This window comes from Melanostigma gelatinosum (assembly GCF_949748355.1).
Source record: "Melanostigma gelatinosum genome assembly, chromosome: 3".
Lineage (NCBI taxonomy): Eukaryota > Metazoa > Chordata > Actinopteri > Perciformes > Zoarcidae > Melanostigma > Melanostigma gelatinosum.
The window spans coordinates 10,221,037-10,235,966 of record NC_136636.1 but is presented as its reverse complement, the minus strand read 5'-3'; the positions used below and the strand labels follow the sequence as shown (position 1 = coordinate 10,235,966).

Genomic DNA, 14,930 nt, shown 5'->3' with positions numbered 1-14,930 from the left:
ACCACGGTGCTTACAAACGAGCTCTCCGGTTCTCTTCATATTCAGGCTCGTGTCAACGTAACCGTAGGATTTGAACCACGTCGAGAAAATAACATTGTTTGAATTGACTGCGCTGTACTTTGAATGAAATGGTTCTCCCCGTCAGTCACAATTACACGGAGCCCGTCTGCTGTCTGGCGGAGCGCGGTGATTGGCGGAGGAGGCGCAATGAAGGTCTGTGATTGGCTGACAGCTGTCGATGAGGCGGGATCATTTCAGCTGCGACTGTCAAGATTGGTAAAAGAAAAAAAAGCTGGCGCTGCTGCGTGCAGGTAAAAAGGAACAAGCGACACAAAACAGAAAACATTTGTCTTGGCAGAAAGCGAGGGCTGCGATGGAGACGGAGAAACATTTTCGTGCGACGGAACCCCAAAAGCGAGGCGTTTAAGTCGGTGAAAAAAGGCGCAACACCTTCGGCTTTCTTGGAAGAAAGTGCCGTTGTGTCAACCATCGCTCGGGCTCCCGGGGCACGCTTTGTACAGCGAGCAACTTGGACAGCTGCGTGTTTTCAAGCAAGCCATCAACAAAGAATGAAAGCATTCAAACGAGGTGAGCAGGCTCTCGCATCGTGTTGTTTTTTCTTCCTTCAATCACTGCCATGCACGTTTATAACCCACCAAGTATCCCGTCTGCGAGCACACTGTCTCCCCGCTGTTGGTTTTGGCTGGTATGCGGGCTTTTTTTTTGTTGCGAGCAAATGCAGCGTGTGTGTTGTGTGCTCCCGTTTGGAGGGACAGCTAGCCAGCTAGTTATCTCTGGAGGCGGGCATGGTGTCCATCTGGCGACGTGACATGCGGGAGGCTGCGCTTTCCTGCCTGCCTCCTTTGTGCGCTCCAGATGGCTAATTTACCGAGTCGCTCGCTTTATATCTTTTTATGAATGTAACATTGAGCATTATATTCCAACGGCTGTTTTTTTTTGGCGTATCTTTAGTTTCACTCTTGAGCGTGACGTTAACACGCAACGAGACAAAGCGAGCGGGTCTCCAAAGTTGATGTTTGGTGTGTAACGTTACTAACGGTCAGATTCAAATCCTCACCTCGGCAGTGTGTTGTGAAGTTTGGTTCACTGTTGAGAGCTTTGGCCTCGTTTTTATATTCATATACAGAATGCTAGCAGCACTTTCCACATGACCAACTGTGTCCGTAACGTTAGAGGAGACTATTGGTAAACAAAAAGTCGTGTTTGACTGCCTGTGAGATGTTCCATGTGGCTGTTGCTGATGTGACACAATGTACTCTAAGCTAACGTCAGTTTAAAATCGTTTGTTTTCTGAACCGAGTCTCGCATTGAATGAGTGCACATATGATACATCTGTATATGTATACCCAGTGATATAGTGGCGTGGAGGGAATGCTACTTTGTTGTGGGCCACATAGTTTCTCTCAATGTTATTATCAGTAGGTTAACGTGAGATGTCTGTCAAGCATGAATGGGAGACTCGTTTTACAGACTACAGTACTTTCATACGAAATTAACTTTAATTTAACTCAGACATTATTCAAAGTTTACTCTATTCATTCCAGAGGTTTTAAGAAAGATTTGTATTTATTTGTGTTTTTTTTTCCATGTGTATGCAAAACTCGCATGTTTAAGTGCAATGAGCAATACATCATATCGGACAAGACACTTGATAAACAAATGTTTCAGCAAGTGTCTTTTTGTGTGTAAATGATCATTAATTGAAGCTACAAAATGTCATCCCAAATGATAAATCAGTCCTTAAATCTTGAGCTCAACTAAAACATTTAAATCAACAGCTCTGGCGTATTATTTTTAGGTGCTAGGGGGAAGCTCATTTACAGAAATTGGGGGTAAATACACTGAGTTTGTATGTTGTGTTTTAAATTTGACCCCCACTAACTTGGTTGTAGCACCCTCGTTGTCGAGGAATGCCGAATTCAAAAGATTTAGTCAACTTCTCCTGCAGTACTGAGCCGAAGTGGCATGAGGTGAAAACGGCCTGCTTTGCATGGTCAATAGGCTCCTGGGCCACTGGCCACTGTGATGTTGATATGCACACAATCTTCTTTGTGAAGACAGGCGCTGCCCGGGGGTCAGGTTTCACCCCAGCCCCACAGAAAGACATTCACTGCATTTTGTGGCCCACCCCTGGGATCAGGCATGCTCCATTTTGAGGGGAGATTCTCTCCAGTGGCCAACTGGAGACCGACCAAAAAAAAAACCCACAACAAAGTCCAGACCCCGAAGCCATTGTTTGAATTTATTCAGACCACAAATCTTACTTTTTAAATTGGGTTAAATCGAGAGGTTAAAAGCAACCGATGAGGATTGTGCACTTGTTCACAAATCAGTGAAAAAAAACTCTAGAGTTTGCAAAACAGCCACTCGTACAACATGTTACGAGCTATCTGACACCTCGTTTACAACGAGGACCTGTGATGAGCAGCACCGAGGACTCTGACTCTTTTATCCCAAATTATTTCCCCTTTTTTCCCTCAGCTCTGGAAGAAGAGCTTCGCCCGGAGCAGGAGCACTCCTCGGCCGTGTCGGACAGCGATGACGGCTCCCCGCTCGACCTGTCGGGACGGGGTCTATTTGGGAAACGCCGTCGCCGCGGCAACCTGCCCAAGGAGGCGGTACAGATTCTGCGGAGCTGGCTGTACGAGCACCGCTTCAACGCCTACCCGTCGGAGCAGGAGAAGCTCAGTCTGTCCGGCCAGACCAACCTCTCTGTGCTGCAGGTGAGGATTTATTTCATCTTGTTTTTCCCCACAAGCACTCTGCACTTACCAGAGGAAATGACACTTGTGGTCTTCACCGTTTCTGCTTTCTGCTGGATTTATCCCCCTCTGAAGTAGAGCTGATTTTTACAGGTTCCACTGGATTTAAATGCGTTATGTGTGAATATTATTTTTGCGATTTGTAAGGCACATACGCAGGTGGTAAATTATTACTTGTCTTGTAGCCCAAAAGGCAGATCATGATCTGCACATCGGACGAAATTTAGTAATGTTTTATCACTATAAAGTTTGATGCCGCACTAAGAAAGGGGTTGAAACTATAGTCGTAACACCGTTTTACATGCTTCTCCCGCTTCCCTTTCTGTGATACTAAATTTTACCAACACGGTGAACACTAACAATCTCGTGGTATTTCCACACTGCTGCTGAGAATGAGCTTTTCCCAGCCCTCCCTTTTCACTTCATTACATCAGAAGAAGACATTTCCTCTTTGCCTCTCAACACTCGCAGGCATGCACGAACAGGCGGGCAGCATTAAAGACTGCATTACAGATTAGCATGAGGCAGCAGCAGCAGAGTTTCTTGTTGTGTAGTCAGTTCCCTGGAATGCCTTTGGCTGGCTTCTCTGTGGCTCAGCATATTTGAGCTCAGACCTTCATTATTGCCAGCTGTCTGAGGGCTCTCATCTTCCGTCTGTCTCCCTCTCTTTCTTCCTTCCTTGTGTGGGAGGCCGTACCACTAGAGGGGGTAAGTAAGGCCCGTGTAAAGAAAACGTGTAGGTGGTTATTAAAATCACAGGCCTCAGATCATTTTTGGACCGTGGAGGCCCCCAAAGCAAAATGTAAAAGTACATCTTTGTGACTGAAAAGCCTTTCTTTCCTGGAGACTTTCATGGAGTAAAACATGTAAGCAGCCAGTGTCAGTTATGTTTATGCAGAATTTCTTCCTCTTTTCCCAGATATGTAACTGGTTCATCAACGCACGTCGCCGCCTCCTCCCTGACCTGCTTCGCAAGGACGGCAAAGATCCCACAAAGTTCACCATTTCCCGCAAGGTCGGTGTTAAAAGTGAAGTCCACTCGGCTAATGGAGGCAGAGCCAGCTCTCCGGAAAGCAACTTCTCCACCGGCTCGTCTCAACAGCGGCCATCCGTCATCCGCTCCGCCCCTACGCTGGACCTCAGTCTTCTCGGGAACACGGCGACGGCCATTCTGACCGGAGCGGGCTACCCGGGCAAGGAAGGGTCCGTCCAGGCGCTGATGAAGCTGGACACCCAAAGTCTGCTGAGGGAAGCGGAGGAACAGGGGGCCAATATGGTTTGTCTCACCAGCACAACAATGGCAGCTAGCCCCAGCAGTGGCCTCTTCAACACGCCGCCCCCGACTCCTCCCGAGCTGTTCCCCACCCAGGACTTCAGCGACTTGAGGCTCCTGGTCGACGCGGCTCTGCAAAGGGCGGCGGAGCAGGAGAACCTGAAGAGGCTCCAAGAGAGCCAGAACGGACCCGCAGAGGCTGTAAAGACTGAACGAGTGGAGGCAAAGTGTAGCGCTTACAGCAGTGACACGGGGCCCACACCGCCGCCAGAGGACAGCCAACAAGTCATGGATCCTTCCAGGGTGCAGAGTCTGATGGAGAAGGCTATGGCTGTTCCAGTGTCAACTGTGACTTCAGGAAAGGATGCAGCGCCTCTGTCTTTAACAGCCTCTGTGCCAGTCGCAGCTCCAGTCTTGGTCTCCGCCTCGAGGCTATCTCCTCTCCTGATGGATAAAGTAATCTGGAGCCCCTTTGACAAGGACACTGCCTCCAGCCCAAACCAGCCTCTGCTCATCACAGCCCATCTGCCTACTGTAGTGCCAGTGTCTGCCTCAGTTTTAGAACAGCCGAATTCCCAGAAACCAGCCTCTGCTTCAGCCTCAAGCTCAGTTCCAGCTCCACTGCCCGTCTCTTTGCCATCGGCAGTCCTAGTCCCGGCCACAAGTCCCGCCTCTGTGACGTCTCCTAGCCAGGCTTCTTCCCAGACTGTAGCGCTTGTTCCAGCTGCTCCACCTCCAGCCGGCACCTCTTTCACAGACCCCAGAAGACTCCCGCTTTGCCTGCCGTTCCACATGTCCCCACTAATCCCAGTCAGTGTTTGGACTGGACCGCGTCTGTCACCCGCTTCGACCGCAGAGTCGTCTCCGGCCTCCGTTCACAACCCAGTCTTTGCTTCTACGCAAACTCCAACTCCTCTGTCCGCCTCAGCACAAATATCCTCCTCTACGCCAACGATGGCGCCTCTTCTGGGCCTGGCTTCCCCCCTCGCTGCTCCGCTCCAGCCTTCCTCCACTACCACCACCAGCAGCAGCATCAGTAGCAGGAGTTCAGCAGCGGTGCCCAGTGTTTGGAGCATGGTCCATGCTGACACCAGGCAACCCAGTTCTCTTCAAGGGGTAAAGACCCCCATCACCACGGTGTGGGGCCCGCAGCACAGCCTGCACTCAGTGAGTGAAGCTGTTAACTAGGAGCCGGGAGTTGGTCCCCTTTTCTTTCTTTTTTTTAATATATACATACATATATATATCTGGGAGGAGAGAAGCCAAACATTCCTGTTGGCTGGACAACACTGTATATCGGAGAATGTATCTTCATCACAAGTCCCCTTTAGTCATTAACGCCTGTGCCTGCAGAACACAGGGAATGAGATCAGCTGTATGAACTGGGACAAAGTGACGCAACAAACGAGAGGCGTTATAGAGACTTGCTGTTTCAAGCAACTTTTTATTGTTTAAATATGCTGTTCTTGACGGAGGCACCTGCTGCTGAGTCATTGTATTGTACAGTTTTTGATGCCATTTGTCTTTCCACGTTACAATTTATAAACGAGGCGGAAATATCCCATAATTGTACAAAATGTCGAACGGTGTCATTTTCAGGACCAGCAGTTTGCCTCTTCAGTAGCAGTACTGGACTTTATTGAATGTACTAAAAGACATAGATATCATTGGCTCGGCTGCCTGTCATCCATTCCCCTCCGGGATAAAAAGGACATGAATAGTCTGAATAGTCACGCTCAGCAACAACACCATAGACCTCTGAAGAATTTAGTCTGTTTTTTACTCTTTACAGTTCCCCCTTTTTTCCTCTGAAATGACCAGAAAGGGAAATTGATTGTACTGCAGCGAGCCTGATTGAATGACTCGATGCATCTGTCACCCCCCCACCCCCCTTTCCTCCTGCCTTTTTATAGCTAAGGAGCTTCATCATTGTCATCTCAACCTTTCAACGCATGCTCTCCAGCGCCACATGTTCCTTTGTTTGCCGTTTCCAATTTATAAATAGGAGCCGTGTTTTTGCTGGAGGTGAAGCGGTTCTGTCCGTTACTTTGTGCATCCTTGATTGGTTGTGTACGATTTTCAGGGATTGTTGAGGAGGAGGCGACGGGCTGTGGATGAAGGGGAGAGGGTCACATTGGATCTGTTACGGAAATCAATTTCAGTGGAGAGGCGATGACATCAAGCTCTTGCAGCTCCTGGACGGAAACGTTTCACTTGCTGTGAGACTCTGTGCCTTTTTATCTTTTGTGGCTCAAAACACTTTATTAAACATTGGATCCTCTTATTTGGGGAATAGATAAATCATCCAGGGCCTTATGATTCTGTTTAAGGTATTTCAAACCTGTCTTACGAGTGGAAAGATGAATTGATGCGTATAGAGTCTTGGCAAAGCAAATGTAGCAGATGTACTGAAATAGCTGACATTTTAAAGTTTGTTTGTTTTTCCGAGGGGGGGAGCGACAGCGTACAAGTATAATATTCCTCATTCGTGCGTTCCACCTGTGTTTAGAAATGGTTTCTTTTAGAGTTTCTACTCATTCACAGAGCTGTAGTTTCCATGAAACTGTCGTAGCATAAACCACAATATATATCGGGCATCTCTTAACTGTAGCATCATGTGGGAAAAGGTCCTGTGTGAATAATACTATAGCAGGATTGTGCATCACATCTTCAATACTGTCATGTTTACCAGCGTCATTGAGCTGTGCTCGGTTCAAACGGTCACATTTTACTTGTGCAAGGAGCTGGGGAAGACAAAAGGAGAAAGTCGGGTGTTAGGCCAGAGTGCTGCTGAGTGCTGACGCCATCAAAATCATTCTTGCTCAACTCTCTTATTCCCACTTCTGTGTTGTTTTGTATGTCCCTCCTCACTGCCGGTGATGCTCTGTGGATGTCGATGGAAATGTTTTGCTTGTTTTCTTTTGTTACAGGTACTCACTAGACTGATGTGCATTTATACCTCAATTTACACAGGTTATGTCAGGCTTGGGGCATATGTAGAAGTATTAAATTAATATTTTTATTGTTCATATACTACATCGTGCCACTGTGACAACACCTTTAATCAGTTGAGATATACTGGAAATGGCTGGCTAAAGATTAGGCAGGCAGGTTTTTTATTTTAGCGATGTTTGTATGTGATTTTTAGATTTCACTCTACTCCGATCAGACAATGTGATGATGCATGTAAATATTTTCAGTCGTGTTTTTTTTTTTCTTTTTTGTTTGTATTGGCATGGACTTTATCTCGAACTCTGTAGTTTCTTTACAGCCAAATGCATTGAAAATGGTTTTCCAGTTCATGTTGTGAATTGTGACCGACCGTTGGCAGTATGACTGGCTGCTGTGCCTTAAACCTACGACTGAGGGACCAATGTTCCTTTTTATATAAACTTCTCAATAGTCTGTGCAATATATGCCTTAAACTTTAAATGTGTTTTGTATAAGCATTTCAAAGAAATAAAAGTTAAATTTTTCATAATTGCCATTTCAGTGTTTTGCCTATTAACGCTAGAGTTTATTTCAATTTCATTTTGTGAGATGAACTATATTGCAGCATATTTGCGCAATTACGTTCTACACTAGGTTGCTGGTATGGTGCATGCTGACTCATTGTCATGGCTTACTGAGTAACTTGGGTGGAGGAGTGGCATGGTTAATTAATCAAAAATTGTTAAAGGGCAGTGCAATTAAGTTCTTACAAGTCAAAATGTCACATCTTCCAAACTTAATTTTTTTTATTTAGTAAATACTTCCATATTTCTGTATTTTCTCCTGGGATCAATTGAAAAAATAAAGGTGATGTCACATGTGCACCACTCAGGATTGATCAAATATTTGAATCTGACATTTGTTGGGTTGTTCATCCACCTTCAATCAAATGTAATCGAACTACACCAAACAGTCCTGATAAAGCAAATGTGTCGGAGTATCACTACTTGCAGTAGCGGAACATTTAATGACCAACATTGAAAAGTTAAAATTAAATTTCCAAGTTAGTGCATTCATGGTCATGTATACAGCTCAAACTAGGTTTTGTTGGTAACTGGTCGTAGTACAAAGTGCTAAAACTAAAAGCACTGAAACCGTGTGAGTAAGTAGCAGACTCACTTGAACAACATGGTACAGACACTGTTCTTCCGATCAACATGAATAAACTATTTGCCTGAGCAACGGTTCAAGCCTGAATTCCTCAACAACAAACTTTCCTGATCCTTCAAGTACACGCAACCAGCTGATGGGGAAAACAATTCAGTATAAAAGCACGACTAATTATTTTCTTAAGCAGAAGCGCTGCACTTTCAATGAACGCAATCAGTGATCAGATTTCTTTTTATCCATTTTTAACAGGAATACAAATATTACAGGTATGGAGACTTGTTGCAGTGCGGTAGCTAATTGGCAGGTAAGAGGTAAACATTGCTGGTACTGTATGTGGCACCGAATCTTACAGTCCAAAAGCACCCCGCACACACACACACACACACACGTGATGTGTTGATGCATCCAACCAGCAGTCAATGAAGCCGCAGCAGACTTGTAGCTACGAGATGCAAATACACCTCGTCATGGTAATCATCAATGATATATATATTTCTGTGGATCCCAAATGAATCCCAAGCTCCTACCTTTAATACACGTTTAAATCTAAATAACTTCAACACAATCGACACTTGATGTGTCTTTCAGTTTCTCTAAAACCTACAAGGTCCATAAAAAGGTAGGAACTAAGGGTTGATTTGTGGTACAGTATGTGTGCGGGGGGGAAGTCTGCGTCTCCCTCTACTCGTCGTCCTTGTCTTTGGCACCGTGTTTGAGGATGCGCGTGAACTCTGCGTAGTTGAAGTTGCCCTTCTTGTCAATGGGCGCCTCGCGGAACAGCTCGTCCACATCTTCGTCCGTGAAGCGGTCGCCCATGGTGGTCAGCAGCTCCCTCAGATGGTCCTCGTGGATCACACCTTGGGACACAGGTAAGACCCATTGAGCTCCAAAAACACCGACAGTGGAAAAAGTGCCGTGAACTTTTGTGACCAGTGTTGCGTTTCTGCTGACTCACCAGATCCCTCCTCGTCAAAGCAGGCGAAAGCATTGCGAATGACGTCCTCGGGGTCCGTTCCGTTGAGCCTCTCTCCAAACATGGTGAGGAACATGGTGAAGTTGATGGGCCCCGGTGCTTCGCTCATCATCCCCTCCAGGTATTCATCAGACGGGTTCTTACCTGAGGACGAACAACACGGTTACATGCATCGTCTTTATCTTGGGACTCCAAAAAAAAGGTGTTTCCTTGCGCTTCTAGAAGAACCCTGCTGCTATAAACAGTGGTCAACTTATTTAGTTGTGCAGAACTAATTAAGAACGCAATCCAGCAGTTTTAAAAAGGAACCTTTCATAGGCACATAAATTCAGTTTTTTTTTTCATTTCATCTACATGAAAATTAAGATATTGTGACCTTTAGCGCCATTAACAGTGAATCCGTACATTTCCCATAGTGCAGTTCTTTAGCATCTTTTGTTACACACCTAATAAATGCCCACGTCTTTCAAACGCCTCACTTCTGTTTTGTAATGAAGCCTTTTCTGTTAGAAATGTGTAGTTTCCAAGTGTACTGTTCACATGTTGAGTGCTACTCCTCATGACGAGCAAACTAAACCTCATATGTAAAAATTTGTGTTAGGAGTGGCCCTTTAAAAGCAGAGCAATATTTATGGTTTTAAACCTGCACTTGTAGCCATGAAAACTACAGTGTCGTGAGAAGATGCCAGTTTACCCAGAGAGGCCAGCATGTCATGCAGATCCTCCTTGTCGATGAAACCGTCTCTGTTCTGGTCGATCATGTTGAACGCCTCTTTGAACTCCTGGATCTGAGACTGGTCGAACATGGCGAAGACGTTGGAGGTGGCCCTCTGAGGACGCTTCTTGGTGGTCTTCCCCTTGGCACGCTTGCTCGACATGGTGGCGGCTGGATCTGGGCCTGTGCACGTTCAAAAAGGCACGACTCATGGATTAGATTGCAATAATGCTGCACCATCAGGAACAGCATGGCTTTAGGTATATTGCCTGTACAGCTCGACATGAATACCGATTTCAGCATCCACTTGAAAAGAAGAGTTGCATTGTGTGCATATTTTGCCCTTCTGAAAGCTGGGATGCAGCCATGTGGCTCTTTTATACGTTCTCTTCTGTTTGCCGCAAGCAGGAGAATCTTCTTCTCTGGCTTCCTCTAGAGAGAGAATCACACTCTCCCTAAATGTCAGGTACAGTGATGGGTGTGAAAATGACAGGTCTCCACTGTGCACACTGCAGCTAACTTCAGATCCTTCCGGAATTAGACCTGTCACTCATGTTCAGGTCTGCAAGGATTTGTCCTGCGTGTGTGTGTGTGTGTGTGTGTGTGTGTGTGTGTGTGTTCTGTGATTGTGTCGTACCCAGTGGGAAATAGACAGAAGACGGACGGACAGGCTGGACAGGCAGGAGGGAGCAGGTGAATGTGGCTGATTAGTCGCATACGAGGTATGACGTGATGCCTTGAGAGGCGCCGAGGTGAAGATAATTTATTCAGTGTGAGCTTGCACACACTTTCCTGAAATGCAAGGTTTTGTTTCCAGTCTTTAATATACACACCTTGAAAATTACATAATTAAGCCTGCGCTTAGACCTTTACCGGAAAGCTACGGCAATCCCCAAAGTGTGCATCATGTCACTTCCTCTCAAATATTAGGTGGCAAGAGAAAAATCCCTCAGATAAACACACACTTTGTTAAGGATAAGACAGAGGGATGTAATGTCGTAAAATAAAAATAAGTGTTGATCTTCAGTGGGCTCAGGTTATTAAAATGTGATGTTACAATAGGTAGGCTTCATTTTCAATAATTTAAATCAAACAATTGATATAACATGCCATCCAGTGTCTGTCTCAGAATAAACTAGATCACATATTTACTACAAATTCTTCTGGTTACCAAGATTTGAACACATTTCTGTATTTTAAGAGTAAAATACTTCTACATCCATGTATTTTATAGCACATTACAGTGAAGGCAACACTGTAGTGTGATCCACCACTTATAAATAGCTCTTTCCTGTCCTACATTCACCAAATCTGTCTCCAAAGTCATCATTTTTAATAGGCTGGAGTAGTCCTATACGCCTCCGTCACAGCTGTCATGATTGCACTCAGAAGTTAGTGAAGGCAGCTTTGAATATCAATTCATCTTGAATCTATCGAGACGTTTCTTTCTCAGTTGGTCTCTATACAAATGAATGCTACTGTATCACTACAGGGCAGAATTATAACGTTTATTGTCGATGCAAATTCGTGTGACCAGCCGGTTCTGTCCAGAGTTTATAATCTTGATGAATAACTGGATTGTCCACAGTAACATTTGCATGAAACACATTAAATCCAAAAATGGATCTGTGCGTTTGGCTTCTCAGTATTAAAAAGGTTACAGGAAGCAAATTCATGTACTTGCTCACAATACCAAACACACCCACAGTTTTTATCAGCGGGGATTCCACTCTCTATTGTCTCACACTTGCAGACACATGTTGGATCAGTCTCTCCTTTCATTCCACTACCGTTTGGCTCCTTGTGTGCCGTCATGTGCCAGAAAATAGAAGAAATCTGGAAGGTGTGTGCTTTTGGCCCACAGCCCTTCCATTCTCCATTTAACAGTTGTAGAGGAAGCTGGAAACAAAACAGCGTCTAGCTCCAATTTAAGGTTCCTGGGAAGAGAGGAATTCCACGGACTCATTCTTGTTTGGCTCCTCTGATACAGTCCAGTAGGGCACTGTTTCCTGCAGAGGCTGGTCGTCCTTTTCAAGCAATCAATAAGATAAGATTATTTGACTTGTGTGATTATTAAAACAACCTGATGTCCAGGTGCCGTAGCGACCGCTGAAATCGACTGCACAGAATCAACGAGGATTCTCAAAGAGGCGGAGAACAAATAGTTTTGGGACTTCAGCATTTGGCTGACATGCCTCAATTGCATTTGTTCTCTGTCCAACACAAGTCCTCTGTGAACCCTTTCATCCAGTGGGATGACAAAGCTTCTCTGTCCCTTCTCACACACACACACACACACACACACACACACACAGAGAGAGGTCACCACTACTCATGTGAAGACTGAAACGCCACCGGTCAGGAATTCCCAAAACAAACAGAGAGTACAGTGGAAGTTAATCTCTCATCGCCTATTAAAAGAAAACATCAGAGGCGCGTATGTGTGTGTGTGTGTATGAGATATACATGGGTCACCTGCATTCAGAAATTCCTCTGTCTAATGTGCCGTAATGATGAGATGGAAGTCGACGAGAGTAGATACCATGACCATTTACACTGCCTACACAAACAAATACACAGATCTAAAGGTAAATTACAAGTCTCTGTTCATGTTGATCTAAATATGAAAAAAGCAATATTGGAACTTGATCAAAGATCCTCTGTAACTGTATCCTCTCCCTCACTCTCAGCCCTGATAGCAGAGCATTGTACCACTGAGCGCTTACACATTCTGTCCTTTCCAAATAAAATACAAACACATCAAATATGAGCTTTTTAACACTTTGTATGCATGATAATGTGCAGCCCAGTGATAAAATCAGCTTTCTTTCTCACCTTGGCTTCAGGTAAGAAATGTCTGGAAGTCCCTCAATCTCCTTTAGTCTGCGTCCAACACAGCAGTGCGAAAGGGGAGCAGGCAGTCCTCCTGAAAAGTTTGTTTAAAGAATCAGACTCCCGGTGGGTCCCTCCCCTTTCGGCCCCGGCCAATGGAGAGGACGGCATGTGCCATACAAAGACATCTCAGGCCAGACCGTTTCTCCATACAAGGCAAAAGAATGCACGGGCTGCAGCTTGCTGCTGCCACAGACGCTGCTCGGGATGTTTGGGGGAAAAGGCAGAAATGACAGGAACTACGATAAGGCTGCCTTATTTAGAGAAAAGGGCCCAAACATGTGGAGACGCCTTTGTGTGCTGAAGAGTTGTGAGCAGATGCAGAGCAGTTTAGAAAGCTCAGTGTGTTTCTGTTGCAGGGCCGTGGCTCTCCTTAAATAGGCAGTTTGGCTGGCCATCGCTGGGGCCTGAACGTGAAGGGAACACCTTAAGTTGTGTCATTGAGTGAACGTACAAAGCTACAGTTGACAAGTATTCAATGTGAGAACATATGCACTGCTGCAGCTTTAGGTGTTGTCATTTTGTAATGTTAAAATGTTAAGATGTTGATGCTTACTGTCTTGATGGAATAAATTCATGTGTAAAATATGTATCTACTTAATTGGGCAGTGCATAATGTAAGCACAAGAGTAGCATATGTTTTTATTTTAATTGCAAATAATATACATGTTTTTTTTGCAACCCCATAGACATTTTTTTATTCTGTGTCCATTTTAAAGGTATAACACATCAAAAATGTGTTTTTATTTAATTGTTAAATTACCATTTAATCATTTCAGTGTTGCTTCAGTGATGGTCATGATAACGTTATTTGATACAAGTACTCAGCCTTCTGCGCATTGAAACTTTGATTTGCAATTTACAACATAGTTCTATGCTCGTGTCTTTCATCTCTCTTTCATTAGACCGAGTGTGCATTCTAAGAATATATGTATAAAATATATTCATCTTGTTTTTTTATCAATAAAGCAGAAAATCATCTGTTTTGTTTAAGCAATGCAGCATTCCCACATTTTCGTAAAAATGTAGAGATAAAGTATTGTTGTTTTATTGAGTTGAAATTATGGAAAAATAGATACAGACCATGCGTTCGGTCAAAGAAAGGAGGCGTCTGAGGCTGTGTTCAGGTGCAGTGATGCCCTCTGCTGGACCACTAGTTATCATTTCTGAAATACTGAAAACCTGTGAATGGATGATGATGAGAATTAAAATAACGTGGAAAGGCTGTGAAACTGTACACATGAAGTTGTGACGCACACATATGATGCATATGCAAATACAGTTCATTATATGCTCATACAGAAACAAATATCTCACAGCTGGTAGTGTCTCGGAAATTGGAAAAAAATAGTTTTACAGTTATCTCTTGCTGGCTGTAATTTATTCAGTTAGTTGCTGACACGTATATTGATGTCAATCCACAGTTAATGCAGTGCAACTTACATAAAGTAGCATGCTTTATGAACCATAAATCATCATGTGACAGATATTTATATACATAGCTTTACACCATGCCCATCTTTGAACCTGCATGTGTCTTCTTTTTGGCACTATTGCACCAGGAGCTCCTGTATAACAGCAGTCTTTGCCACTCGCTTAGTTTAAAGATGTCTTTAGCAGGGTGACACCTGTGGATTCACTGGCTAGAGAAGCTTCCACCCAGAGACTAAATTTAGCTCAACAACATCATCTGAATCTGCTAAGAACAGAGCAGACACTGTTGGGTCTGCTGTTTGATCAAGCTGTTGTATGGCAGCCCATAGCCTACCGTAACCGCCCATTTATTTTACTGTCCTCTGATATGTAACATACACTTAATGATGTAATGTGAAGACATGTTGAATGTAAGAGTAAATACAGATCCATGCATCTCAAATATATTATGTATTGCATCACCGGCGATGAGTCTTTCATCAAAAAGCAGAATTTGTCAGGTGACTTTCTAACTCATTTGTTTGAGGCTCTGTTTTCAGAAATAGTGCAGCCAAAATTAACATTTGCCAGATACAAGTATGTTGATGTTATTTTTATGTATTTTATAATTGTAAAACATCATTATTACTTGTTTATTTCTTATCTTATATTAGGATGACAATTTAAACACCTAAAGCAGGGGTCTCAAACTCCCGGCCCGTGGGCCGAATCCGGCCCGCCACGTCATTTTATGTGGCCCGCGAATCCGCCAGCACAAAA

The 14,930-nt window shown here is 44.3% G+C and overlaps 2 protein-coding genes across 2 annotated transcripts; one reads left to right on the top strand and one right to left on the bottom strand.

Annotated features, from left to right (window-relative positions):
- Positions 1–484: 484 nt before the first annotated feature.
- Positions 485–5,096, top strand: tgif2 (TGFB-induced factor homeobox 2; the record flags this gene model as incomplete). Its single annotated transcript, XM_079266052.1, has 4 exons — positions 485–588; positions 2,503–2,744; positions 3,703–4,590; positions 4,746–5,096. The coding sequence occupies exons 1-4, from the start codon at positions 570–572 to the stop codon at positions 5,094–5,096; spliced, it is 1,500 nt and encodes a 499-aa protein (XP_079122178.1). The 5' UTR covers positions 485–569.
- Positions 5,097–6,942: 1,846 nt separating this feature from the next.
- myl9b (myosin, light chain 9b, regulatory) lies at positions 6,943–12,784 on the bottom strand. Its single transcript, XM_079265748.1, has 4 exons — positions 12,681–12,784; positions 9,825–10,028; positions 9,113–9,274; positions 6,943–9,014 (listed from the first exon to the last, which is right to left on the bottom strand). The coding sequence occupies exons 2-4, from the start codon at positions 10,006–10,008 to the stop codon at positions 8,839–8,841; spliced, it is 522 nt and encodes a 173-aa protein (XP_079121874.1). The 5' UTR covers positions 10,009–10,028; positions 12,681–12,784; the 3' UTR covers positions 6,943–8,838.
- Between the last annotated feature and the right edge of the window lie 2,146 nt (positions 12,785–14,930).